This window comes from Gopherus flavomarginatus, chromosome 10 (assembly GCF_025201925.1).
Source record: "Gopherus flavomarginatus isolate rGopFla2 chromosome 10, rGopFla2.mat.asm, whole genome shotgun sequence".
In the NCBI taxonomy this organism is placed as follows: Eukaryota; Metazoa; Chordata; order Testudines; family Testudinidae; genus Gopherus; species Gopherus flavomarginatus.
The window spans coordinates 64,730,207-64,757,351 of record NC_066626.1 but is presented as its reverse complement, the minus strand read 5'-3'; the positions used below and the strand labels follow the sequence as shown (position 1 = coordinate 64,757,351).

Sequence of the window (27,145 nt, the reverse complement as noted above, 5' to 3'; positions counted from 1 at the left end):
CTTGCTTCTGTAATTTCACCCCTTCTGCTTTATCATCAGGCGTGACTTTAACAATCAATATCATGGGAACAGTTAGGCTTAAAGATTAATTCTTTATGTTGTTTAAAAGCTGGGGTTTCAAAATTTTAGGTGGCACATTATATGAACTGTTTTCTAGCTTTAGAAATTTCAGATAGATTAATGGGAAGGTAGGGAACCTGAGGGCAACAGTAATAAGAACATGCATTTACAGATGCTAACAATGTGCTCAACATGATGGTTCCAAAACACTTAAATGTTTTAATATCAGCAATCGTCCCTAGCCCTCTCTCACAGTTCAGGGCAACTGCACCTCTGTTCCTCTTCGGTGGTCCAGCAATGGCACCTGCTCTAGGCTTCATTCTCCTCTGGCTTTCTCCTCTCTTATCATGGAATATTAGGGTTGGAAGGGACCTCAGGAGGTCATCTAGTCCAACCCCCTGCTCAAAGCAGGACCAATCCCCAGACAGATTTTTACCCCAGTTCCCTAAATGGCCCCCTCAAGGATTGAACTCACAACCCTGGGTTTAGAGTGGAAATACCCTTCTGACCAGGGTGTTCCAGATTGCACGGACCCCTGCCTATACTGTAACAACCAAGCCAGAGACTCTGCCTAAGCAGGCCTGCTTAGGTTCTCTTCAGAGACTAGTAATAGAGTAATTGCCCACTATTATAAGGTACCACACAGCACTTCGTATGCAAGTGAGTTTAAAATCACTACAGAGAGAACACATTTAAAAACAATTATCCCCCATCCCTCCCCGCATGCATGCTAATAACCTTACTAGAGACCGTCCCGACCATAACTTGGGCTCTGGCAGGAGCAGTCCTTCAAAACCCTATCCAAGGGGTTTCCTCATGGTTTCAACTTCGTTACAGCTTCAGCTCAGATCAAGCACAGAGTCTTCCCTAAGGACTGGAACCCTCTATAGACCCGTCCACTTGCACAATCAGGAAGAAGGCCTGGAGTCTATTTAAAACGAGGCTATTTACCCCAAAATCCTTTATCTGTTGGTTCCTGGAGAATTCAGTTTGAACTAGTATATACAAACCTCTCCAGGAGGTGGCTTCAAATGGCTAATAATGGGAGGAATTACATTAGCATCGCTCTGCTCCTAGAGGAGTTACATGTGATTCTATAATAATACATAGACAACTGCATTTTTAGTACAATTGACCCCAAAGGTACTAATTCTAATTCGGTAACATTCAAGTTAATTCGGTGAAGTTTATCTTAATTCGATAAGGTTTGTTCTGAATATTGCAAGATATTGTCAATTTGTCACATCCTCTATCTATAGCAAGTGCTTAATGGTAATCAAGAATTGCATTGGTCCAAAATCCAGAGCTTGCTCTATCAGTGCCAAAAATACATTGCTACTCTGGACAACTGACACCTTTAAGATCTTTTATGTTACATATCTTGTAAATGGAGCTCCCATCCTATATAGCAATTTTTCTCAACCTACGGGTTGTGGGATGGGTTTAGGGGGGTTGTAAGCAGGGACGGCATTGGGAGTAGGAAGCAGGGCAACTACTTGGGGCCCCACGCCACAGGGGGCCCTGGGAAGTGAATGTACATGTCATGTGCCCCGCAAGGGTGCTGAAGCCCTGTGGCCAACGCTGAAGGTAGGAGCTTGCAAGTTTTTCTAGTGGGGGGAGGGTTTCATATTTTGTTTTGTCACCAGCTCGAAAAGGTTGAAAAACACAGCATTTCCAGACAGGCTGCAAGAAATTGGACCTTAAAGTCACGTTGATAACTGTTTAATCTTTTTCTGTCACTCTGCTCCAATGTGACAGTTTCTTAACATTTTCAATTATTAAAATTTATGTAAAAATGCTTTACAATATGGTATGTATATATAGATACATATTTCAAAATATGAGTGTTATATATATATATAAAATATAATATAATTTTTTTAATTGTGTACTCTCTGTGCTTTCACTTGTTATGGTCTTTGGAAGGTAAAGAAAACAGTGCCAGTGGAGGAAGATATGCATAGTTGGAGTATCCTTAAAATAGGTGTAATTCATTTTCCTACTCCCAATGCCATCCGTGCTTGCAACTTAACAGCCTTTCCACATAAACTTCCTCTTGTTTGCACAAATATTTGACTGCTGATTAAAAACTCATTAGAAACACTAAAAACCATATGACAAAACTAAACCCAGTGTAAAGCAAGCAAATCTCTGCTTATGAATTATAATTGAAAATTCTGCCACGTCAGATTATAGATCAGAAAACCATTTGATTTTAAAGTTATGAAAAGAAGATAATTACACATTTTAAACCTATTTTTGCATGATTAACAGCGTAGTGGTAGCATCTGTTGAATATTTGTAAATTCTTGAGATACTGCCATAAATAGGCAAACTCCAGGACATTCAAAGTTTAGGCCAGCACTGTAATCCTTGTATAATTATGTCCTTTTCTCCCCTTTCCCACATTGTCTTTACCTCATGACAGTCTGTCAACTTTTCTGTAACATTTCCTAAATTCAAAATTTTATACTTTTTATTTGTTGTTCATTAATCAACTTCCTCATATTCTTCCTATGTTGTTTTGCACAATATGCATTTTTTCCCCCCCGCTCTACTTGCATGGGGTGGCTCTAGTGATATGGTATATTACATTATTGGTATATGGTATAAAAGTCAGAGTTTGCATGACCACAAAGAAGCCAAATGTATACGGCCCTACCAAATTCACAGCCATGAAAAATGTGTCCCTGACCGTGAAATCTGGCATCCTCCCAGGAAGTCTGGTCTTTTGTGTGCTTTTACCCTATACTATACAGATTTCACGAGTGAGACCAGTGTTTCTCAAATTGGGGGTCCTGACCCAAAAGAGAGTTACAAGGTTATTTTAGTGGAGGTCACAGTATTGCCACCCTTCCTTCTGTGCAGCCTTCAGAGCTGGGTGCCTGGCTAACAGCCTCTGCTCTCTGGCCACCCCACCAGCAGCAGTGCAGAGGTAAAGGTGGCAATACCATACCGGGCCACCCTTACTTCTGCGCTGCTGCCTTCCGAGCTGGGCGGCCGGAGAATGGTGGTTGCTGACTGAAGGCCCAGCTCTGCAGTCAGCAGCGCAGAAGGTAGGGATGGCAGTACCATACCAGGCCATCCTTACTTCTGCATTGCTGCTGGCAGTAGCTCTTCCTTCAGAGCTGGGATCCCAGCCAGCAGCTGCCACTTTCCAACTGCCCAGCCACCAGTAGCAACCACAGCACAGTACCGCAACCCCCCCTACAATAACCTTGCGATCATCTCCCCTTGCGCACACGCATACACACACACCTTTTTTGTATCAGGACCCCTACAATTACACCACCATGAAACAACACATTTAAATAGCTGAAATCATGAAATAAATGGATTTTAAAATCCTATGTCAGAGAAATTGACCAAAGTGGACCACGAATTTGTTAGGGCCCTAATGATGTAACAGTGTGAAAGTTATTTGCTGGCTTTGCTCAGTCTGAATGAGAACTGAGCCCTGTTTTTTAGTGATGGGGCGTTTTTCATTCAGTAGAACATCCCATAGACTGTTCATTTCATGGTACACAAATGTGGAGCTAAATCTCATTACTGTAGCATTTGAGTGTAATATAAGGATTTGGGTATTATGCTTTTCAATCAAGGAGAATAGTTTCCTTGTTTACAAGTAAAAACTGTAAAATAACTTGATCCTGATGATTTACATGTCCAAATAAGCACTGAATGCTAAGTTCTAGCTGCTGCTTGCAGAGTTTCTGTACCACTGTTACAAACGATAAATCCATTTATCACTTTTAACAGTTTAATTTGTGCTGCAGTCAGGATGGTTAATTTTGACTGGTTTTAAAACAAGAACTCACAAGTTCATTGGTATACACAGGATAACTGGTTACAAGCGTGTGTATATTGCCTACCCTATTACCATAATATCTGAATAGAAAAAGCGTGTGTGTAAATTACCTGCATATATCACTATATAAGCAGATGTATAATACAAGTATATATACAAACACAGATACAGCATGCGTAAATGTATATGGATACAGTTTTATCTTAATTATAAAGACACACACAGATATCCAGCTATGTAAATTATAGAAATTATATGATCTGTTTCTTACAATGTGCTTCACAAAATAGTTATATAGATCAGTTCTGTGACCAGAGGAGCGTATGTCTTAATTTGCACAGAATGGAAAAATAGTTCTTGTGTAGGGTAATTGTTCATGAATGCGATTTTCCTGAGTGCTAATATTAATTCCAGTCTAGTTTTTGTCTTGATTAATTTAATACTCATCCATGATGATCATAAATAGTACCTGAGCTATCAACTAGTTTTATATGTAAATATTCTAGGACTGTCAAGTGATAAAAATCACAATTAATCGTGCTGTTAATAATAGAATACCATTTATTTAAATATTTTTGGATGTTTTTCTACATTTTCAAATATATTGATTTTAATTACAGCATAGTGTACAAAGGGCTAATTTTATATTTATTTTTATAACAAATATTTGCACTATAAAAAACCAAATAAATAGTATTTTTTTCAATTCTCCCATGACAGGTACTGTAGTGCAATCTCTTGATCATGAAAGATGAGCTTACAAATGTAGAATTATGTACAAAAGAAACTGGCATTCAAAGATAAAACAATGTAAAACTGTAGAGCCTATAAGTCCACTCAGTCCTACTTCTTGTTCAGCCAATCGCTCAGACAAACAAGTTTGTGTACATTTGCAGAAGATAATGCTGTCTGCTTCTTGTTTATAATGCCATCTGAAAGTGAGAACAGGTATTTGCATGGCACTGTTGTAGCCAGTGTCACAAAGCATTTACGTGCCAGGTGCGCTAAAGATTCTTACGTCCCTTCATGCTTCAGCCATCATTCGAGAGGATATGCGTCCATGCTAATGGTGGGTTCTGCTTGATAATAGTCCAAAGCATTGTGGACTGACACATGTTCATTTTCATCATCTGAGTCAGATGCCACTGGCAGAAGGTTGATTTTCTTTTTTGGAGGTTTGGATTTTGTGATTTCTGCATCGGAGATTTTGGACGGCACCTCAGAGTCTTAAACCTTTGGTCAAGTGTTGTATCTGTCTGTAGAAATTTAACACTGGTGCCTTCTTTGTGTTTTGTTACATCTGCAGTGAAAGTGTTCTTAAAACGAGCAACGTGTACTGGGTCATCATCAGAGACTGCTATAACATGAAATATATGGCAGAATGCTGGTAAAACAGAGCAAGAGATGTACAATTCTCCCCCAAGGAGTTCAGTCATAAATTTAACTAATGCATTGTTTTTTTAATGGGCAGCATCAGCATGGAAGCATGTCCTCTGAACGGTGGCCAAAGCATGAAGGAGCATATGAATGTTTAGGATATCTGATACATAAATATCTTGCAATACCAGCTACAAAAGTGCCATGCAAACATCTGTTCTCACTTTCAAGTAACATTGTAAATAAGAAGTGGGCAGCATTATCTCCCATAAATGTAGACAAATTTGTTTGTTTTAGTGATTGGCTGAACAAGAAGTATGACTGAGTGGACTTGTAGGCTCTAAAGTTTTACATTCTTTTGTTTTTGAGTGCAGTTATGTAACAAAAAAAAATCTACATTTGTAAATTGCACTTTCACGATCAAGAGATTGCACTACTGTACTTGTATGAGGTGAAGTGAAAAATACTATTTCTTTTATCATTTTTACAATGAAACTATTTATAATAAAAAATAATATAAAGTGAGCACAGTACACCTTGTATGCTTTGCTTTAATTGAAATTAATATATTTGAAAATGTAGAAAAACATCAAAAATATTTAATAAATTGGTATTCTGTTTAACAGTGTGATTAAAATGGCGATTAATTTTTTTGAGTTAATTGTGTGAATTAACTGCGATTAATCGACAACTCTAATATATTTATATGATGAGAGGAGCTCCACAACAAAGATTTCTAAATACAATCTGATTTCTCCAACAATTTTAAGACACTTGCTGTGGCTGAGGGGGGACCTGTAATGGTGAAATGGTATGTGATCACTGCTGGGCTGCAAAGTAGTATTTGCATTAGCTTCTCTTTTTTATTTGATTGATATGAGGTGTCAGTGATGAGTGTCTGATGTGTCGATGTGGTATCCAGTGTGATGTTACATGGTTTGTTTTTCATTTGTTATAGATCTAAAGAAAACTCTTGCAGTCTTATTGGATAATATCTTGGAGCGTATTGGCAAGCTAGAGTCCAAGGTGGAGAACCTCGTAATTAATGGCACAGGAGCAAACTCTACCAACAGTACCACCACTGCTGCTCCCAGCTTAGGAGCAGTTGAAAAGCTCAACGTAGCAGGTAGGTGTGAAAACTGTTGAATTCCAACCTTATTTTATCGTGTAAAGACACAGTAACACTGATACCCTTTAGCTGAAAGCACTACATGTTATGAGCTCTTCAGAAATAAGATGGCAAAACTGATTAATTGGTTTTCATTTGGGGAACCCCAAAGTAAAAACTGAAACTGTGTCATAAAAAGATGTGAGTTACTGGTCTCCTTCTAGTGGAGTGGAAAATTAGCTGCTACACAGGCTTCACACTACATAACTGGGTTGTCAACCTCTACTGAAAGAGGCTTGTGAATAGAGAATGGACTAGTTTGAGTGCAGTGATGCAGGCAAGGACTGAAGTGTAATAGCAGAACTGGAATGGGGGTCTTGAAAGCCATATTGTTGGTTTTGAAACCGTTTAATTGCTCATGCCAATTTAACACATTTTCACAGTATATAGGGACAGATTTGGGAGAGGAGGCAGTACACTAACATTTTGTCCCAATCTCAAGAAGTTTGATTACTTGGTTTTGTGCAAATCTGTCCTCATGCCTTTTGTCTGTCCTTTAACAGATTTTAATGGGGTAGCCAATACCTATCCAAATAAGCAATAAAGCAGATTTTTTAATAACTTTTAATTACACCGCAGCCTCAGCATCAACCAAGATGTAAAAATCTCCTTCCCTGTTATGTCCAGTAGTTCCTGTGATTTGACAAGAAAAGCACATACTGCACAATCCTATTTGTTAGAATAGATAGTCTTTAGTTTAAATGTGTCATAGTTTGAATAAAATGTCATTTGAAAAGTTCTCTTACTAGTTTTAGTTTTGTTGGGCTGACATTTTTGTTGACATCTCTCAGTGTATTTAAGTCCAATGGCAGCAGTATGTCTCTAGGACTGTGTATCCACATAGGGCTAGAGTCTTTCAGCAGTCCTGCACTAAATGCTGCACACACTTGACCAACCAGCCAGAGATTGCTATCCCCAGTTCCCTGTCTGCCTCTGGTGCCGGTGGGCCCAAGCAGGTATCCAGTGCTCTTGTTCGTTTGGGAGTTATTGCTTCCACCCCACAACCAGGTTTTCCAGTCCAGGCATGGGATCATAGCCAGACTGTGCATAGCCGTAAGAACATAAGAACGGCCATACTGGGTCAGACCAAAGGTCCATCTAGCCCAGTATTCTGTCTCCCAACAGTGGCCAATGCCAGATGCCCCAGAACAGGTAATCATCAAGTGATCCATCCTGTTGCCCATTTCCAAAGCTGGTGAGTGGGAGGGGTGGGGAGGGGAGGGGCGGAGGGAGGAGAGGTAAGGGCAGGAATTTCAACAGCCTGAGGCCTTGTCTACACCCAGGTTTTGTACCGGTATAACTATTTCAGATAGATTGTAATTTTTTTGTACCCCAATAAAATGGTACAACCCTTAATGCGAATGCGGTGGTATCAGTATAATGTTGCCTTATATTGATGTAGTTTATTCTCCTTCTCTATGGCAGTGTTCCCCAACTAGGTGCCCGGGGGCACCATGCGGGCATCTAAATGCGCTCGCGTCCTGGCGGCGGTCTAGCATCTGCCGAAATGCCTTCGAAATTCAGCTGCATTTCAGCGGCGACGCCTCTCGATGATGCCGCTTGCCGCCGACAAGCGACGTCATTGAGAGGCGGTACTGCCGAAATGCTACCAAATTCAGTGGCATTTCGGCGGATGCTCGACCCGCCACGGTTCTTCATTTGGTGCCCCCCAGACTAAAAGGTTGGGGACCACTCTCTATGGTAATGGCTCTGCTGATATAAGGCACCTTTATTGCAATATAACTGTGTCCACACTAGGCGCTGTACCATTTTAATTAAGCCATTGTAGTTAAAGCAATACAGTTTTCATGAGTAACCAAGGCCTGAGCTGTGCTGCAGGCAAAGAGGGAGTGAGTGGTTGTGGGTATGCGGAGAACTCGTGCTCAGATACTATGGTAATGTGGGCCATATAATACCTGGATAGATAATTAGGAAAGAAGAACTTAGTCATGGATGGAGAAGGAGTTGAGTGGGACCCTGCTCATATTACTTTGTCCAGTTTCCTGGGAAATTTCACTAGCTTATAATGATGGCTGTTTAAACATGACCCTAAAATCTTAGGTACAGTTAAATAATTTTGACCCTCAGGACCAAGTAAAGCTTTCTGGCCAGCTTTGATAATGCTCTCTAATGTAACTCAGTAATGCTCAGCAGTATCAGTTTCTTTCCTGTTATGAAAAATAAGATACTGTAACAAGGCACTTTTAGGAGAACGTGTCACTTCCCAGGTTGTTAAATTGTAATGGCCGTCACTTGAGACATACTGCCATTACTCAGTCACCCTCTTTTGTCTTACTGCTGAAGATAATTGTGTATAGCGTGGCAGGAATAATAGTGCTACAGTACTATTTTTATTATTTCTGAGCGTTTACTTTTACATTATAAATGTCTAGATTACTTATTCTTGCCTCTTACTAGGTGCATGAATAAAAGGTTAAGATGTACCTTGCTCAAATTGGTACTTAAACTTTTCTGACTTCCTTGTTGCTCTGCTTTTGGAGGAGAAAACTGAAATAATAAAGACAAATCACAAGTCAAGATTTTAGTCCTTAAAAGATCCTTACAGTCTGACCGATTTTCACAGTCCACGTGTTTTTATATTGCTACCTAGGATGTTTATGTTGCACAAGCAGGGCTCTAAGCACCTTGATGAGAGAAGATTTATTCAAATTGTCAAAGTCAGATTCAGTACTCACAATTTGTCAGACCACTCTGTTTGTTAGCAAAAGCGCTCTGCTAATACACCCAGAAAATGTGAGCACCATAAAAGGCTCAAACCACCTTATTTATACAGATAAAAGGGTGCAAAATTTACAAGATTACAAAGGGAGCAGAACTGATACATTTACCTGGGGCTAGACACATATCTCATGTCCTTATTAACTCTCCCCAATCTCCTGTTAATGTCCCACCGTCAGTTTAAGTGGACCCATTGTTCAATACCTTAATGTTCCTCTTCCTGACAACTTTATCTCAACATTCCTCATTCCTGCTTAAAGGAACATACAGCATTTCTTTAATTCATTCTACTTCTACGATATAATTCATTCTACTTTCACAACATAATTCCTTTTTCCCCCTCATAACATCTTCCTAGAAGCAAGGAAAGAGTTTCCTATGGAGTTCCTTTGAGGAGCTGGCAAAAAGGGACACTGTCTTAAGTTTCTAATGGACTTTGAGCTGTTCTTTTCCTTGTTTGTGCATCCACATTGCCAATGCAAGAAATTACTAACAAATTCTCACCAAGGCAGTATCAAATACAGCATCCTGCTTCGGCAGGAGTCTCGTATAGCTTTCAGTGCTAATGTTAGTTAAAGGCTTGTGCCAAGGTAGTGGAGGAACTGCACAATTGCTATAAAGCGTGTTCTCCTTTAAATTTTGATTCAGTACCAGTCATAAATTTTTAAAGCCAGGGAAGAACACAACAATCATCTAATCTGGCCACCTACATAACCCAGGCCGTAAAAAGTAACTCAGCAGTTCCTAAAGTGGATAGAGTTATTCTGCCCACTTTCTTCTGGGTTTTGTCCCTTTCACAGTTTTAGCATCTATAGGCCCAATTTAAAATATATGGATATTTATCCGCAGTCATTCTGTGCTAACTTCACAACTGCTACGTGCACTGTATTTGTACAGCGGCTACTAGGGTGCACTTGTTCTGTGGCCAAGAAAAGCTCTTCAATCTCCTTAAGGCTTTCAGCTTTCATTGTCACTAAATTACCTTTTTTAAATGTAAAAAAGTCTGGGCTAAATTCTGCAGTCTTCAGTAGGAACCCGGGGGCGGGGGGAAGGGGGCTTTTGTTTAAGAGCCAAATAGTTTGCTCTTCTGGTGCCTCCTTAGATACTTCTGAATTCTCAGGTAGCTTCAGGGCAGTACAGAACAGGTGAGTGGAATAAGGGTGGTGGAGGCTAAAGGCATGTACAGCACTGCAGCTTAAGATGCAGCTGTACCATTGCAGCATGTCTGGTGGAGACGCTCTGTGCTGGCGGGAGAGAGTTCTTCCATCAGTATAATAAAACCACCTCTGCGAATGGTAGAAGCTCTTTGTTGGTGTAACTTATGTCACCTAAGGGCGTGATTTAGTCACACCCCAGGTGACATATATTACATAACGAAGGCTATGTCTATATTACAGTTATGTCAGCATATCTTAAGTTTCAGGGGTATGAGTAAACCGCCTCCTGAGATCTTCTCCAGCCCACGTAGCTTCTGCCGTTCACAGAGGTGATTTTATTAGGCTGACGGGAGAGCTCTCTCCTGCTGGCATAGAATGTCTTCACCAGGTGTGCTGCAGTGACACAGCTGAATTGATACAGTTGTGCTGCTGCAGCACTGTACATGTCGACATGCCCTTAATCTCATGTTCTTGCATGTTAAAAGGCCTATTGCCAGCCATTTCAAGCTAGAAGTTGGTTAGGTTGAATGTGAGGATTTTGGTTTCTTTTTTCTTTTTCCTTTTCTTTTCTTTTCTTTCAACCAGAAATACTAGTCCTTCCAAAAGGCAGTTTCCTAGCTGTAATGAAGTTAAGAAGCCATCCAAATGTAGAACAGCACCCTGATAAAAATTAATCGTGATTAATCGCACTGTTAAACAGTAATAGAATACCACTTATTTAAGTATTTTTGGATGTTTTCTACATTTTCAAATATATTGATTTCAATTACAACACAGAATACAAAGTGTACAGTGCTCACTTTATATTTATAGATAAATAGTACCTGAGTTATTAACTAATTTTTATATGTAAATATTCTAGGACTGTCAAGTGATTAAAAAAATTAATCACAATTAATTGTGTTGTTAATAATAGAATACCATTTATTTAAATATTTTTGGTTGTTTTCTACATTTTCAAGTATATTGATTTTAATTACAACACAGTATACAAAGGGCTAATTTTGTATTTATTTTTGATAACAAATATTTGCACTGTAAAGAACAAAAAAAGTATATTTCAGTTCACCTAATACAAGTATTGTAGTGCAATCTCTTTATAGTGAAAACTGAACTTGCAAGTGTAGAATTATGTACAAAAAAATAACTGCATTCAGAAATAAAACAATGTAAAACTTTAGAACCTATAAGTTCACTGAGTCCTACTTCAGTCATTCGCTCAGACAAACAAGTTTGGTTACAATTTGCAGGAGATAATGCTGCCCACATCCTGTTTACAATGTCAGCTGAAAGTAAGACCAGGCGTTCGCATGGCAGTGTTGTAGTACATCACACGATATTTACGTGCTAGATGTGCTAAAGATTCATATGTCCCTTCATGCTTCAACCACCATTCCAGAAGACATGCGTCCATGCTGATGATGGGTTCTGCTCAATAATGATCCAAAGCAGAATGGACCGACACATGTTCATTTTCATCATCTGAGTCAGATGCCAGAAGCAGAAGATTGATTTTCTTTTTTGGTGGTTTGGGTTCTGTAGTTTCCTCATCGGAGTGTTGCTTTTTTAAGACATCTGAAAGCATGCTCCACACCTCATCCCTCTCAGATTTTGGAAGGCACTTCAGATTCTTAAACCTTGGGTTGAGTGCTGTATCTATCCTTAGAAATCTCACACTGGTGCCTTCTTTGCGTTTTATCAAGTCTGCTGTGAAAGTGTTCTTAAAACGAACATGTGCTGGGCCATCATCCGAGACGGCTATAACATGAAATATATGGCAGAATATGGGTAAAACAGAACAGGAAACATACAATTCTCCCCCAAAGAGTACAGTCAGAAATTTAATTGACGCATTATTTTTTTAATGAGCTTCATCAACATGGAAGCAAGTCCTCTGGAATGGTGGCCAAAGCATGAAGGGTCATATGAATGTTTAGCATATCCGGCAAGCAAATATCTTGCAACACCGTTACAAAAGTGCCATGTGAATGCCTGTTCTCACTTTCAGGTGACATTGTAAACAAGACGTGGGCAGCAGTATCTTCTGTAAATTTAAACAAACTTGTTTGTCTTAGCAATTGGCTGAACAAGAAGTAGGATTGAGTGGACCTGTAGGCTCTAAAGTTTTACATTCTTTTGTTTTTGAGTGCAGTTATGTGACAAAAAAAATTAACATTTATAAGTTACGCTTTCATGGTCAAGAGATTGCACTACTGTACTTGTATGAGGTGAATTGAAAAATACTTTTTTTTCCCATTTTTACAGTGCAAATATTTGTAATAAAAATAATATAAAGTGAGCACTGTACACTTTGTATTTTGTTGTAATAGAAATCAGTATATTTGAAAATGTAGAAACACGTCCAAAATATTTAATTAATTTAAGCTAGTATTCTATTGTTTAATAGCGTGATTAATTTTTTAATCGCAGTTAATTTTTTTGAATTAATCACGTGAGTTAACTATGGTTAATTGACAGCCTTAAATATGTACCCATCAGCTCCAAAAATAAAGATATATTTCCATTGCTTTCTTTGTAATATATTATCTTTGGAATCTATTTTGGTTATTCAGTTATTGCCGTGCTGGGTAATTACAAGGCAGTAAACATGAGAGGTTTACCATTTTTCTGTTTTATCCACTGCAGTGTCTCAGTGATTGCTTTGGACAAATAGTTCATGAAATCCTACTGTTAGAGTAACGAACAATAGTAATTTCAACACTTTCAGACTAGACTATTATAGGTATCTCTTGAGACCACATCACCACAGTATTTAATTTTTTATTAATATCATTTTAAAAGTTCTATTTAATATATTAATTTTGATGCTGCTTTTGAGCTCTTGAGGTAGGTTTAATTTCAGCTGACTGAAACATTTATAATTCCAAAAATAATTATAAAATGCTGAATTCACTTTTTTTAGTGTTGAGCAATGCAGTAGTCTGCCTTCACTAGTGTGCTATACAGTATGATACCCATTTAGGCTGTCACAGTAAATTCAGGCATTAATCTGAAATCTGACCCATGTAGGTAGATCCCTTCTCTTGTGCAGTGTAATTCAATGAAGTCAGTGGAGCTGCAGGCTGGCATAAGGTCCAGTCACAAAGAGGACTACAATATATATACAATTTACATCTGTTCTTTAATCTATAACAGGGGTCGGCAACCTCTGGCAGGCGGCTCGTCAGGGTAAGGACCCTGGTGGGCCGGACCAGTTTATTTATCCTTTGCGTCGGCAGGTTCAGCCGATCGCGGCTCCCACTGGCCGCGGTTTGCTGTCCCAGGCCAATGGGGGAGGCGGGAAGCCGTGGCCAGCACATCCCTTGCCACTTCCCACCTGGCAACATGAGAAGGTGCGGTGTTTTTTTTTTGCAGTGGTATATGTGTATGTATGTAACTATTTAGGGAACACTTTTTAAAAAAATGTAATGCTATTATTTCCTCTTTCTCTAAATAGTTCTATGCCAAAGGGGAACACTAAAATGCTGCATAAATACATGCCGTTTGAACACAAAAGAGTAGAAGTTTTTATTTTAAAGTACAAATGCTAATTCTTCATTAAATACATAGACAAAAGGATTATGCTCTGTGTACAGAAAAGAATCATGTAATATAAGTAGATGATCACGTAATACAAGAAAGGTGATCTAACCCCAGAAGTCAAGCCAGCTAAATTCATCTCCATTTGTGAAGTTTTCCATCTGTATAGTTTGTCTTACTTTTAGTCATGGACACTTGTATTGATTACATTTCTGGATTGCAGAACTCTCCTCTGTTTACGTCAGATTAAGGACATTGATAGTTGGAGCAGAGAGAGTAAAAGTATCTCATATTTGCCGAAGGATTTTAACTGCACTTCTGTTTGCCTTGTCATATATAGACAGCTAAACTACCTAGTATAAAAATTAAATGTTTCACATAATTTGTGTGGGTGAACTTTTTCAAAATGAACATGTACAGTAGGTTTATCCTAGAGTTGCATGTTTATGTCTAGGTTTATCTGAACAGCCATAAAACCCTACAGAGAATACATTTTTGAGAAATGCAGCATAATGAATGATAAATTAATATGCTAATTTGTTAATTTTAAAAATCTTTTCAAACTTCATGAGATTGTGAGAAACTTATCAGGAAAGACTAGAGACTGTGGATGTATTGAACAAATCCTCATCTTGATAATAAAACAGCAGTTGCCTCAATGGCATTGTGCCCTGTAAAAGGTAAACAAAATTAATTCAAGCTGCTTGACCCTCTGACAATCTTTAAATCGCCTTCCAATTACCATTCTCTTTGGCTATCCTGTGGTATTCCTCTTTCTGGTTGCTACTTAAGATTAATATCTTCTCTAGTCACTCAGGTGTTCATCAGTGATACACAGCTTTCCATTCTAATGCTTGTTTTCTATATTGCACTAGTAAAATGCATATGATTTTTGCCATGTCATGTGGAGACAACAAATACCTGAACTTTCGGAGTCCAGCCCCGAGGCAGAGTACAATCAGATTGTGTAAAATATTAGATAATGTGAGCAGTGAAGTTAGAAGATCTGTATCTGAACTCCTCCAAAGTTTTTGGGTATTCAGAAGTTTGGTCCAGGCTGATCTCTCTTTAAACTCTATTATTATGTAATGGGTTATATGATCAGGTGGAAGGGACTATGGGTTTCTGGTTATAGTTACAAAGGAAGCCCTGGCAGAGGGATTCTTAAACAATTCTTGGCTGGTGGAAACTAGTGGGGGTGAAGGTAGTCCCATTACTTACGAGAATTGTTAACGCCTGCTTGAAGGGGAGTGAATTCCTGGAGGTACTTAAATATGCTATAACACAGTCCTTGCCTCAGAAGTGAGCATTTGACAATAGCCCTCTCACCAGTTACCCCTCTTTCCTTTTCATGGTATAATACTCAGTACTGGCTACTGTGACAACACTGATGATTGATCTCTGTAAGATGATGGATTGCATTTCCAGTCTCTGGCAGATGGAGGGACCTGGAAGAAAGCCAGCTCACATAAACTCATTCCAGATAAGCTGGAAGATATACTTGTTGGCACAGGGAAACACTGAGGATTTGACTAGGGCTGTGTCTGCACCCTCATTTGAAGGGTATAAGTTCATCAACAGTCAGTGGGTCACCACCTTGACTCTTACTGGATTAATCTGTTTTAATTCTTTAGTGACAATGGAAATTAAGTTGAGTTGTTTAAATGAGTGCATCCTTACCCCTGAGGTGCAGACCCCACTGTGATGTTCCCCTGATGTTATCTGGACCGGTGATCTACTAGGTCACTCCAATCCTTGACTCTGGGAGCCAGCTTACCCTGCTCTGTTGTGAGAACCCCTACTCCTGGGCTGTTCATGCATAGCTTCTGGCATGTAAGCTGCTTGAATTGTGCAACCGAAAGACACTAACCAATATCTCCAGTCCCAGACACAATCCTAGGAGCCTCTATCTTGCAGTGTCCATTTATGCCTGTTGAACGATGCAAGCTTAACAAAGAAATTGATATGCACCAGGCTTGTTATCCCAATGGGAGTCTCTGACATGCTTGAAACCAAACGCACTGCTTCAGGTAAAATAAGCAAACAGATTTATTAACTACAGAAGATAGATTTTAAGTAATTATAAGTCAAAGTACAAAAAGTCAGATTTGGTCAAATGAAATAAAAGCAAAACACATTCTAAGCTGATCTTAACACTTTCAGTGCCCTTACAAGCTTAGATGCTTCTCACCACAGGCTGACTGGTTGCCCTTCAGCCAGACTCTCCCCTTTGATCAGCACTTCAGTCGCTTGGTGGTGGCGTCTGTAGACGGAAGTGGAAGAGAGAGGAAGAGCATGGCAAATGTCTCTCCCTTTTATCATGTTCTTTCTTCCCTTTTGGCTTTGCCCCCCCACCCTTCAGAGTCAGATGAGCATTACCCCATTATAGTCCCAAACTGGCCAAAGGAAGGGGGGTGACTTACTTGAGTCCAACAAATCCTTTGTTACTGCCTAGGCCAGTGTCCTTTGTTCCTGTGAGGCGGGGCTGGGTTTGTCCCATACATGCCTTGATGAGGTGTGAACTGCCCCTCTGCTCTTGGAGAGTTTTTGCCTGGGCTTGTTTTAAGCCATGATGACACATTTTCAGCCTCATAACTATATACATGAAATTATAACCTATAACATTATTGTAACAACAGTTACTATAACATCACTATAAAAACAATGCTCAGTGCATCATGAGCCTTCTGAAGACGCCTGACATGACAAACTTTGCATTGGATGCCACATAATCATTTTATAAAGATGAACATGGGGGGTGTAGGGTGTTCTCCGAGGTACAGAACGTCATACCCACCATGTTTGTTTTTCTGTCTTCATCATCTCTAGGTTGGACTGCTGTGTGTTGTACCTGGGCATACCTTTTGAAACCCGCATGTAGCCTTTGGCTAGTGCAGAATACAACAGTACACATTTTAGCTATGGTAGTCTGAAAAACCCATATTATATTTGGATGCTGGGCTCTGCATTTTTGTCCTCTTGGTATGGGATTGTAAGCCAGGCTAACAGCCTGTCCCCATAAAAATGCTTTCTTATGGAAACAAACCAGAGATAAAATGAGTCTGTCACAGATTTGCAAATACAGACACCAACAGCGGAAATCCTTGATCTGCTGGATGAAAGACAAGATAGTCAACCAGCAAATCCTCAACTCTATGATGATCGAGAACCAAAGCAACAAGGAAGTGAATCATCTGAACCTTAACTGTGAAGATACCCTGTTTAAGACAAGAATTGGGTGTGGGAAGTGTTGGATTCCAGGGTGTGTACGAGTGCTCATGTCACATTTCCCCGCATCTTATTATTAGAACTATCAAAATAAAACTAACGAAGGTAACACCATTAAAGGCAGAAGATATATATGATACTAGAAAGTGAATAGATCCAGCGTGACGATGCATTTCAAGCTGCAATTTAGCAGTAGATCTGAAGAGTTAAAGACGCTGATGGATGACATAGGAGACAATTGAGAGACAAGGTAGGTGAGGTTATTATGGGTGAGGTGGTTATAGGTTTTCTTGGACCAACTTCTGTTAGTGAGAGACAAGCTTACACAGAGCTCTTCTTCAGGTCTGAAAGCTTGTCTCTCTCACCAACATAATTTGGTTCAGTAAAAAATATTATCCTCTCTCTCGCGTTCTTATCCTGGGACCAATACTGTTATAGAAGAACAATGGCAGTTTTTCAAAGAAGTAAATGTGGATGCAGCCAGGATTACAAAGGGAGTGAGAAGATCTAAGAAAGAAGAATGTTTCCAACCAAATGTAGGGAAGCTTGTTGAAGAGAGGAAATAATTAAAGAAGAAAATTCAACAAAAATGAGAGAGCAGTAAAAGCTATTCTGCAATAGGAATATGCAGACAAAGACAAGGAACTTAAGATTGGCTAGAAGAGATAAGAGAGAATGGGAAGAAAATAGTGAGAGAAGCTGAGGTCATGTATAAGAGAGGGGATTCTAAAAAGCTTTTTCTAGTATTTAAACAGCTGATAACTACAATTCTTGAACTGTTGTGGTATTGTAAAGGCTTGAGGTGGTACAGTTTTAACCACAAAGGAAGTACGGAAAGCCCATTGGATGGAATGTTTCCAGGCTGTGCTTAACCAACCAGAACAATTAACACATTGATAGGTGGGAAGAAATAGCAGACTTTTCTATATCATTAAAGGTAATTGATTTTGAGGAAGTAACTGAGGCCATAAACCTACAGAAGAGTGGTAATGTACCAGGCTGTGATATCGATGCTGAAATGTTAAAAGCTGGGGAGGAAGTGGTTGTGCATCTGCAGGTTGTACAGAATGGTTTGGGAAAAGGAGATAACTCTTCTCCAATCTTCAGTAGGTATCTGCAAAATCCCTGCAAAAGGGGACCAATTTATTTGTGATAATTGGAGAGGGGTGACACTCATATCTATACCTGGAGAAGTGTTCTGAATTATCATTTTGAATAGGATGAAAGCTGCTGTTTATAAAGTATTCAAGTATTTCAATGTAGAAGCTTGTGTTCAAACCAAATTTTCCTTTTGGAAGACTTATTGAGAGAGGCTTAAAATACCAGCAGAAGATGGCTTAACTTCCTTGATTTTACAAAAGCATATGATAGTGTCCACAGAGAAGATCTTGAGACACCATGGGATTCCAACAAGGATTGTTAATTTGATAAAAGCTGTGTGTGACAAATCTGTATGTGCTGCATCTGGAAAGAGTGGAGGCATGGACTAGTTCAAGATTGTTACATGGTGTTAAGGTAAGGTTATGTCTTATCTCCACTTCTCTTCTGCATTGTCCTAGACTGTGATGAGAAGAGCGACAACTGCTGCCGATGACACGTGTTGAGCAAGAGATCAGCTGCGAGATTTAGATTTTGCAGATGATCTAGTCATACTGGATGCCAGCTTGGAGTAAATAAAAAGACTCTTTATGAGCATACAAGCAGAAGTGGCCAAAGTGGAACTTTGTATCAGTATGCAGAAGATGAAGATCACGGAGATAGGAGTGAATGCTCTTGATGCTGGCAGATGTCTGATTGATGGAGAAGAGTATGCAATAGTTGATGACTTGTCTATACAGTGGAGTTGCATCATACGCACATTTAACTTACGCGAATTCAACTATATGTGCGCAATGAATGTATGCCCTGGAGTGAGCATGAGATGGGAAACGTGAATCTGCTGTTCCCTCAGTCGATCTCAGTTCCCACATGCCTTTCATAGTATGAGCATCTCGCTGCGCTGAGTGTGATTCTAGTGTTTAAAGATACATATTCTTCACACAATGTGGCCCCTAAACACAAGCCAACTACTTCATCTGGTGCTCAACTGAAGAAAAAGTGATTTGTTCCAACGCTCGAGGAAAAATTGTCTGTGTTGGACTTATTGAGAGACAGTATGTCGGTCTTAAATGTGGCACAGAAATATGGCTACAATGAATCTAGCATCCATGCCATCAAGATTCTAGAGAGAGAAATTCGTCAAGCCGTGGCATCAAGTGCTCCAATAACTCCTAAGGTGACGAGCCAGGTGCGTGATAAGACTTTAGTGAAGACTGAAAAGGCATTAAACTTATGCCTGGAAGACATGAACGGTAAACGTGTGCCTATCGATGGCAACATGTTGCTAGAAAAGGCTCTTAATCTCTGTGCACTATGCAAACCTCCTACCAAAGCCTTCTGATGAGAAGGAATTCAAAGCCAGCCAAGGTTGACTTAACAGTTTTAGGAACTGCTTCAATCTCAAAAATGTGCAGACTACTGGTGAAGCTGCATCTGCCAATGAAGAGGCAGCAAAAGCCTACCCCGAACAATTAAAGAAAATCATAGAACAAAAAGGCTATCTTCTGGAACAAGTTCTTAGCACTGATGAGACTGGGCTCTTCTGCAACAAAATGCCCAACCGCACTTACATTTTGAAATCAGAAAGACAAGCCCCTGGCTTCAAAGCAGCTGAAGACCATGTGACTGTTGTTTTGTGGCAATGCGTCTGGGAATTTAGTAAAGCCGGGCTTGCTCTACAGGGCTGCAAATCCCTGTGCCCTAAAAGGCAAGAACAAAAACCTCCTGCCTGTGTTCTGGCAATCAAATAAAAAGGCTTGGGTGACTGCAGCATTATTTCTGGATTGGTTTCACAAGTGTTTCCACGAAGTCGAGCAGTACCTTGAAGAGAAAGGACTTGACTTTAAAGTATTGCTGATCGTAGACAATGCTCCTGGCCACCCTGAGGCACTCTGGTTTGCGCATAATGACACTGAAGTCGTTTTTCTCTCCCACAATACCACCTCCATCCTCCAACCTCTCAACCAAGGCGTGATTCACTGTTTCAAGGCCATGTACATGAGGCTTACATTCTCACGGATACATAGCGCTATGGATGCTGATCCCAATCTTAATATATAGTGTTGGAAGTCCTTCAACATTGCCGATTGCATCACTTATATTAAACAGGCAATGGATGCAATCAAGCCTGAAACAGTCAATGCGGGTTGGCAAAACCTATGGAAAGACCGTGTGAATGATTTTAATAGTTTCCCGACCATTGATAAAGAAGTGAAATGCATTGTTCAGGTGGCTAGGCAAGTGGGTGGTGATGGCTTCGTTGACATCCCTGAGGAAGAAATTGAAGAATTAATTGAGAGCCATAGAGAAACATTGACTAACAAAGAGAGGAACTGATAAAATCGTCTACAGAAGACGATGATGATGACAACGAACAGGAAGAGCCAGCAAGTTGGAATCTTCATAAATCCCTGTGTAAGATACGACTCCACTGTACTGGAAATACAGTATCTGTAAATGTCCAGCTCACTAAGGAAGTGAAGGGAAGAATTGGCAAAGCAAGTTGATCATTTTTCTGTTTGTTTGCCAAACATCTGGAAGAGCAAGAAGATACATCTACAATCGAAAATCAGATTGCACAATGGTACACTATTACTATTGTACACCTTAGAAATGTGGCAGGTGGTGAAAATACACAACAGGATGGTGAAGGTGAATGCACTCCACCAGCATTGTTTATGAAGAATCTTAAGAATGCATTGGAGAGATTGTGTAACCAGTGTGGAAGTATTGCACTGCACAGGTCAACAGGCAGCTGTGGTGGTGTGACCATGCCCTCAGATTACCCCACGGCAAAAGCATAAGCTACATCTTAGTTTGGCTCTTTCCTGGAGGAAAGAGAATGCATGAAGGACAAAGAAAAACCTATTACAAGATGGAAAGGATGTAGTCATCATGGATGAAGTCCAATATCTTGGACAGAGAGCAGTGGGGAAAAATTGGTTTCCTCATGTGCATAGGAGATTGTGAAGCTGAAGCTAAGCTCTGCAATTTTCTTCACTCAAAGTACTGCTGCTTATTCTATTTAAAACCCTAAATGATCTAAGATGCAGGTATCTAAAAGACAGCCTCTTGCCCCATGTGCCATCAGAGCAGTTGTGATTTGTAGCAGTGGTTCTTCCCTCTGTCCTCAGAGTTGGGAGTGACAGGACCCAAAGAAAGACCTTGGTAGTAGCAGGGCCTTGGTTCTGGAATTTGCTTCTGCTGAAAATACCAGTTTTAGGTCATGTTGGAAGTCAGCTATTTGGTTTGGCCCCTCCATTCCTGGATGGGAATGATGATTCTCCATAGAAGTGGGTCGCTAGTTGGTAATTCACTGATTCTTGGGTGAAGTTTTGGTGTTGGTAGGTTAGGGAGCCACCACTATGATCCCTGTTTGAGGGAAACATCTTTAATTAAAAAATGTGAAAGTAGCAAAAGTACTGAGGTAATGGACACTTTACAAACCTAAGATTCTGCAATATTGGTCAGGGCAGACCGATGAGAACGTGGTAATACTGGTTTTGTTAAATTGCTTGAGAGTGCTGGTTTGAGACAAGGGCGCCTAAAAAATCTGAGTTAAGCAGCTGAAGTGCGCTTCAAATGATTACAAAGCAGAACTGTTTCTGGAAACATGTGCCTTGCAATGAATAAATCAGTAATCACAAGTTGCTTTGATAGACCGTGGCACTCTTCTGGAAAGAGCAGGAGAAACATTTCTGTCAGAATAATCAGCATTCCCTCTTGGTGCCGGAGAAGCATCATTTTACACAGAGGTGGGAATTGGGTTTGGTTAAAATGTTCCCCTCCTTGGTCCTTTTATAGGCTTAGTACTACACTAGGAAGGTGGTGAAGCACTGGAATGGGTTACCTAGGAAGGTGGTGGAATCTCCATCCTTAGAGATTTTTAAGGCCTGGCTTGGCGAAGCCCTGGCTGGGATGATTTAGTTGGTGTTGGTCCTACTTTGAGCAGGGGATTAGACTAGATAACCTCCTGAGGTCTCTTCCAACCCTAATATTCTCTGATTCTGTGATACAGACTACTTCAGGTGTCACCAAGCAATAATTTCATTAGGCCAATGGGATCCCCAAACCTCCAAGACTCATCCTAATCTTAGTGTAAGTAATTATTTTTTCTTTCTGTTTTTGACCAGCGTTTTACAGGAAATAAAACGGTCACTGAGTAAATTCGCTCTTAAGAAACAACTTTTCTGTCAAGTTTGTGTAAAAGAACAGGAGAAATATGAATGATTTCTGTAATAAACATTTCCTCACCAGATATATTTCATACCCTCTTGATCAAAAGGTGTTGAAACAACTACAATGGGGTATGAGAATGGGAAGTGGGTTGGGTTGATTTTTAAAGACCTGAAACCATTCTTTGGTGCTTTGGACGCAATGGATTTCAGGTGTAGAGAATCCAGCTATGAGATTGGTTTTTTCCCCTTGCCTAAAAAGCTAGAAATTGAACCATAAGCTCTCTTTGCCTCCAGATATCTCTGAAAAACCTCAGTGTTCTAATACTAGCAGCTTTTCAATTCTTCTTCTCCAGAACTCCAATTTTCCTGTGAAGGAATGAATCATCTCTTCTTGCAAGGATGCTCATAGAAAGTGTCTGCTAGTTTTTGTTCACAAATCAGTAGACTTTTTTCCAAGCATCTACTTGACCTTTTCCCTGTCCATTCATTCTCCCTCTTGCTCTCTGAGTAGGTATTATATCCATTTTTACAATAAATATATCAAATTTGCTCACAGATCGCTGAATAGAAGAAATACTGACCCAAATGATACCTGGGGGGTAGCAACAAGAACAGACCATAGTATGAGAATAAGAAAAAAAAAAAGTTGTGTTCTGCACTTCCAAGGGCAATCATGATAGGGTACCTCAGTGTAAATGATAACTTTCTTACTGTTTCGTTAGGCCTCTGTGAAGAATAGCTTTTCTTTAGACTGTTTAAGCAGGAGAGGAAGCGAATTTAAACTGCTGCAGCATTTTCATCCATTGTTAGCCTGGAGCGCTACTCCATTTGCAGTCAAATCTTCTGCCCCTGTGACAGTCACAAGGGTAGCTCATTTGGCAGCTTGATCTTTTCAAACAACCATGGTTTTGTAATGTCTCACTGACACAGATGCATGCTGGTTTTATGAGGCACTCCCCTGTTAGGCCTATGTGATAAAGTAGGACACTATCTCAGATTAAAGCTATAATTACTCTGCGTGTTCACTTGCCTTGGTAGAGAATGAATTTTTAAAAATATTATTTACTGTTGGTAAAGAGAGACAAGTTTTCAAGCTTACAAAGAGTAGTTCTTCAGGTCTGGTAAACTAACTCAGGGCATTTCTACATGTACAGTGCTGCAGAGGCACAACTGTATTGCTGCAGTACATCTGATGAAGACACCCTGTGCAAATGGAAGACAGCTTTCCTGCTGGCATAATAAAACCACCTCCGCAAACAGCAGAAGCTATGTCGGTGGGAGAAGCTGCCAACATAGCGCCCCTCCTGCCAACATAGCGCTGTGCAGACAAGCGCTTATGTCGGTGTAACTTATGTTGCTAAGGGGGGTGATTTATTCTCACTCATGAGTGACATAAGTTATGCTGACATAGGCTGTAGTGTAGATAGAGCCTCAGCTAAATGCCTGTGTAGATGCTCTACCATTGACAGAGAGCAGTTACATGAGTGATATTATAGTAGCGCAGCTGCATCAGTACTGCTGTAAGTTCACTAGCGTAGACATGGTCCCAGAGTGTCACTGCTACGTGCAAGGTGGAACAGATTGTTTAGCATAAGTAGTTAACACATTTCAAGGCATCATTCAAGATGAGGTGGCCCATTAATACCACTCCAGTCAGTCGTAGGGAGGAAAGGAAAGGGGGAGAGCAGAGAAAGCAGATGGAGGGAGGGGTGGTGGTTGTTAGTGGGTTATAGATTGTTGTAATAAGCCATAAATCAAGTGTCTCTGTTCAGTCCATGATTTTTAGTGTCTAACAAAGTTATGAATTTAAGCTTCTACGTTTGTCTTTTGAAAGTGTTGTACAGGTTTCCTTTGGGGATGAGGCCTGATAGTTCATACATAGTGATTGCTTTGTAAAAAGTGTTCACCCAGAGGTGATATGGTATTTTTGTCTTCTGTCATTTTCTTGCCTGAGTTCATCTGAGAGCATAGTGATTATCTGTCTGGTTTCACCTACAGAGTTGTTCTTGGCATTTAGGCATGTGTAGGACCCATGGATCTTGAAAAGGTGTGGTATGTGTGTGAGGAAGGGGGGAGTGTCTGGTGCTGCTTTGAGTTGGTGCGTCCTGGGCTGTGGGTTGGGGGTGGAGGGTTTGAAGGCAAGAGAAAGGGTTCAGGAAAGATTTCTTTCAGGATGCAGTCCCCACTGAGTATTGATTGTAGTTGTTTGATACCCCGCATGGGTTCCGGTGTGGGGTGGTAGGTGGCAACTAGGGGCGGTGCAGTCGGCGGGGGTTTTATTTCTGTATTGAAGCAGGTTCTCTCAGGATATTTGGGCGGCCCATTCCATAATGCAATCTACTTCTCTAGTGGAGCGTCCTTGTTTGGTAAAGGTGGTTTTGAGTGTGTATTCCAGACTTTGTCCTTGGAGCACGTTCTGTGATATCTGAGTGCCTGGCTGTAGATAACAGATTTCTTGGTGCTTTGGAGTGGTTACTGGATCTATGAAGATAGATATGGTGACCCGTGGGTTTCTTGTATCTAGATGTCTATAGGGTTTCAGGCATTTCATTCAGTTATTTTGTACCTGTATACTAAAGAACCCACGGCTGTAATTCTTCAAAGTACTACAGAACAATAATGATGTTAAAGTGTGTGTGTGTGTACGTACCAAATGGTAATTTGTTAAATAATGTTGCCAGTTTTAGATCTTAGTATGACATTTATAAAACAATACCCTACATAGACCAAGGACATTGTTAATATTGTGCCTGCCATGTGAGCCCAATGCAGACTAAAATTTTTACCACAGACGTAATTACCTAATGTATTAGGCAATACAGCTTCTATTCCTGAGAACATTCTGCACCAAAAAATTAAAAATTCTGCAAGTTTTATTTGTCAATAAATAAATGCAGTGCCTCCAACATGACTGTGGGGAGCACAGGCCACTGGCTTGCTGAAGGTGGGAGATCACCCTGCAGCTCCCCTGCAGACAAGACATGGACTTGGTGGTGAGGCTGCACCCAGCCATGACACAGCACAAGACCTGCATCTGCCCCAGAGACACCCTGGGGCCCTGCCCCTCTGTGCCAGGCACGTCAGGTGTGGAGTAGGCAGGCTCAACCAGGCAGGGTGCAAGTGTGGAGGGGCTCAGTGTGGGGTGAGAGAATTTGGTGGGATAATCTGGGTGCAGGCAGCTCACTGGGGGAGGGAGATGTCTAGGTGGTGGTGGTGGATCTGGATGTACAGAGGCTTGTTGATGGGGTTCCAGATGTAGAGGCAATGGGACTCTGCAGGGGCTTCCAGGTGAAGGTGGTTGAGGCTAAACAAAGGGGTCTGGGAACTGGGAGAGTGGGGCTTGGTGGGGTGGGGAGCTGGGTGCAGCTAGCTGTGGATCAGTGGTGTGGGGGTCTGGATGTGGGGGCTCAGGCTGTTGCAGGGGGTGGGGCATCAGAGTGGGGTTTTGAGTGCAGGGAGCTCAGTGGGTGGTTGTCTGGGTGCAGGGGTGCAGGTCCGGAGGCAGGGGGTCTGAGTGCAGGGCAGCTCTGGGTGCAGGGATTGAGGTTCAGTGGGGTGGGGTGCAGGTATGGGGGGTTAGGGTTGAACAATCTCTCAAAATATTTTTTTTATTCTGTTCCTGCCTGCCTGCCTGCCTCCCTCTCTCTCTCTCTCTCTCTCTCATTTTTTAATACTGTGTTCCCTTCTTGTCTTGTAGTGTTGGTTTCATTCAGTTTTGTTTTTCCTATTATGAACTGATCCTCATGCAAACAAGTTACTCTTTTCAAGCCCCTCCTGATGATGTCTGTCAGGCATCTGCCATTCTTTGTATATACTGTAGTAAGGTAGGTTGACAAATCTGCAACGCTGCAGGCTGTTTTTAATATTGCTATGATGAAGCAAACTAGGGTGGTAGTAGCTGAATTAATATTCCTGTGTGGTTTATCTGCAGAAGTTAGACTGATACATGAGAGAGAGAGAGATCATGCACTAGAAGGACTTCATAACCAGCTAATTGCTTGCATGGGTACCTTTCCAATGAATTCTGATAGATATCTAACAGATTTTTAGTTTGTGAAGATAATGATCTTTAAGAATAACTCTTCTGCCCTTCTCCTTTTAAAAGGAAAATACTTTATCTTTTTTACTATTTATCTGATGCAAAGCAAATCCAGTGCTCATTGAGTTGAATTATTCTGTTAATGAGGGCTATGTTGTAAATTGAATTCTGCATAATTCCTAAAGGAATAATGCTAGTTCATGCTTGTATTGTATATCACCTTGCTCATCTAGTATTAAAGAAGGATTCTAGTTAAAACTTAGTCAGGCTAGACGGTACTTGCAACAAATTCTCCATGTGTAACTTAAAAAAATCTCAGTAAAAAATTTTTTTCTGATGGGCCAAAGTAGGACCCCATATGTGGATCTTTGACACAGCAATTTGTGAATCAAGTCTCTGGACTACTGCTTTCTCAGAGTAACTAACATGTTGCATGGACTGATTTTTTGTGTGTATGTGTGTTTATTGCCTAAAGTTCAGCTCACTGTCATGACCTTCCCATGGTCTAGTTGTTTGGCCTATAGTCGTCTTATTCTGCATTTTCTTTGGTACAAAACAGTCATTTCTATTTTGTATTCTGCTTGCTTCCTTTCATTCTACCCGATACAGGGAATTAATAGAATCAAAGAGATTCAGACAATTGCAAACTTGATTTTTCAGGGTAGCCTGGTGGTTCTATATGGAAATGCTGAAGGGAGCTGCAAATGATCCCTTGGGCTGCATTCTGATTAGCTACTTGACTGCTACTTGAAC

At 40.5% G+C, this 27,145-nt stretch overlaps 1 protein-coding gene across 5 annotated transcripts in view; it reads left to right on the top strand.

Annotated features, from left to right (window-relative positions):
* MGAT5 (alpha-1,6-mannosylglycoprotein 6-beta-N-acetylglucosaminyltransferase) overlaps positions 1 to 27,145 on the top strand; it is a 257,920-nt gene that overhangs the window by 95,179 nt on the left and 135,596 nt on the right. For all 5 annotated transcript variants that reach the window (XR_007768282.1, XR_007768280.1, XR_007768281.1 and 2 more), the window contains exon 3: positions 6,204 to 6,371. Coding sequence is in view for 1 of the 5 variants with exons in the window: in XM_050916018.1 (XP_050771975.1) it covers positions 6,204 to 6,371 (168 nt within the window). In the remaining 4 variants the exon portion in view is untranslated. The remainder of the gene's footprint in view (positions 1 to 6,203; positions 6,372 to 27,145) is intronic.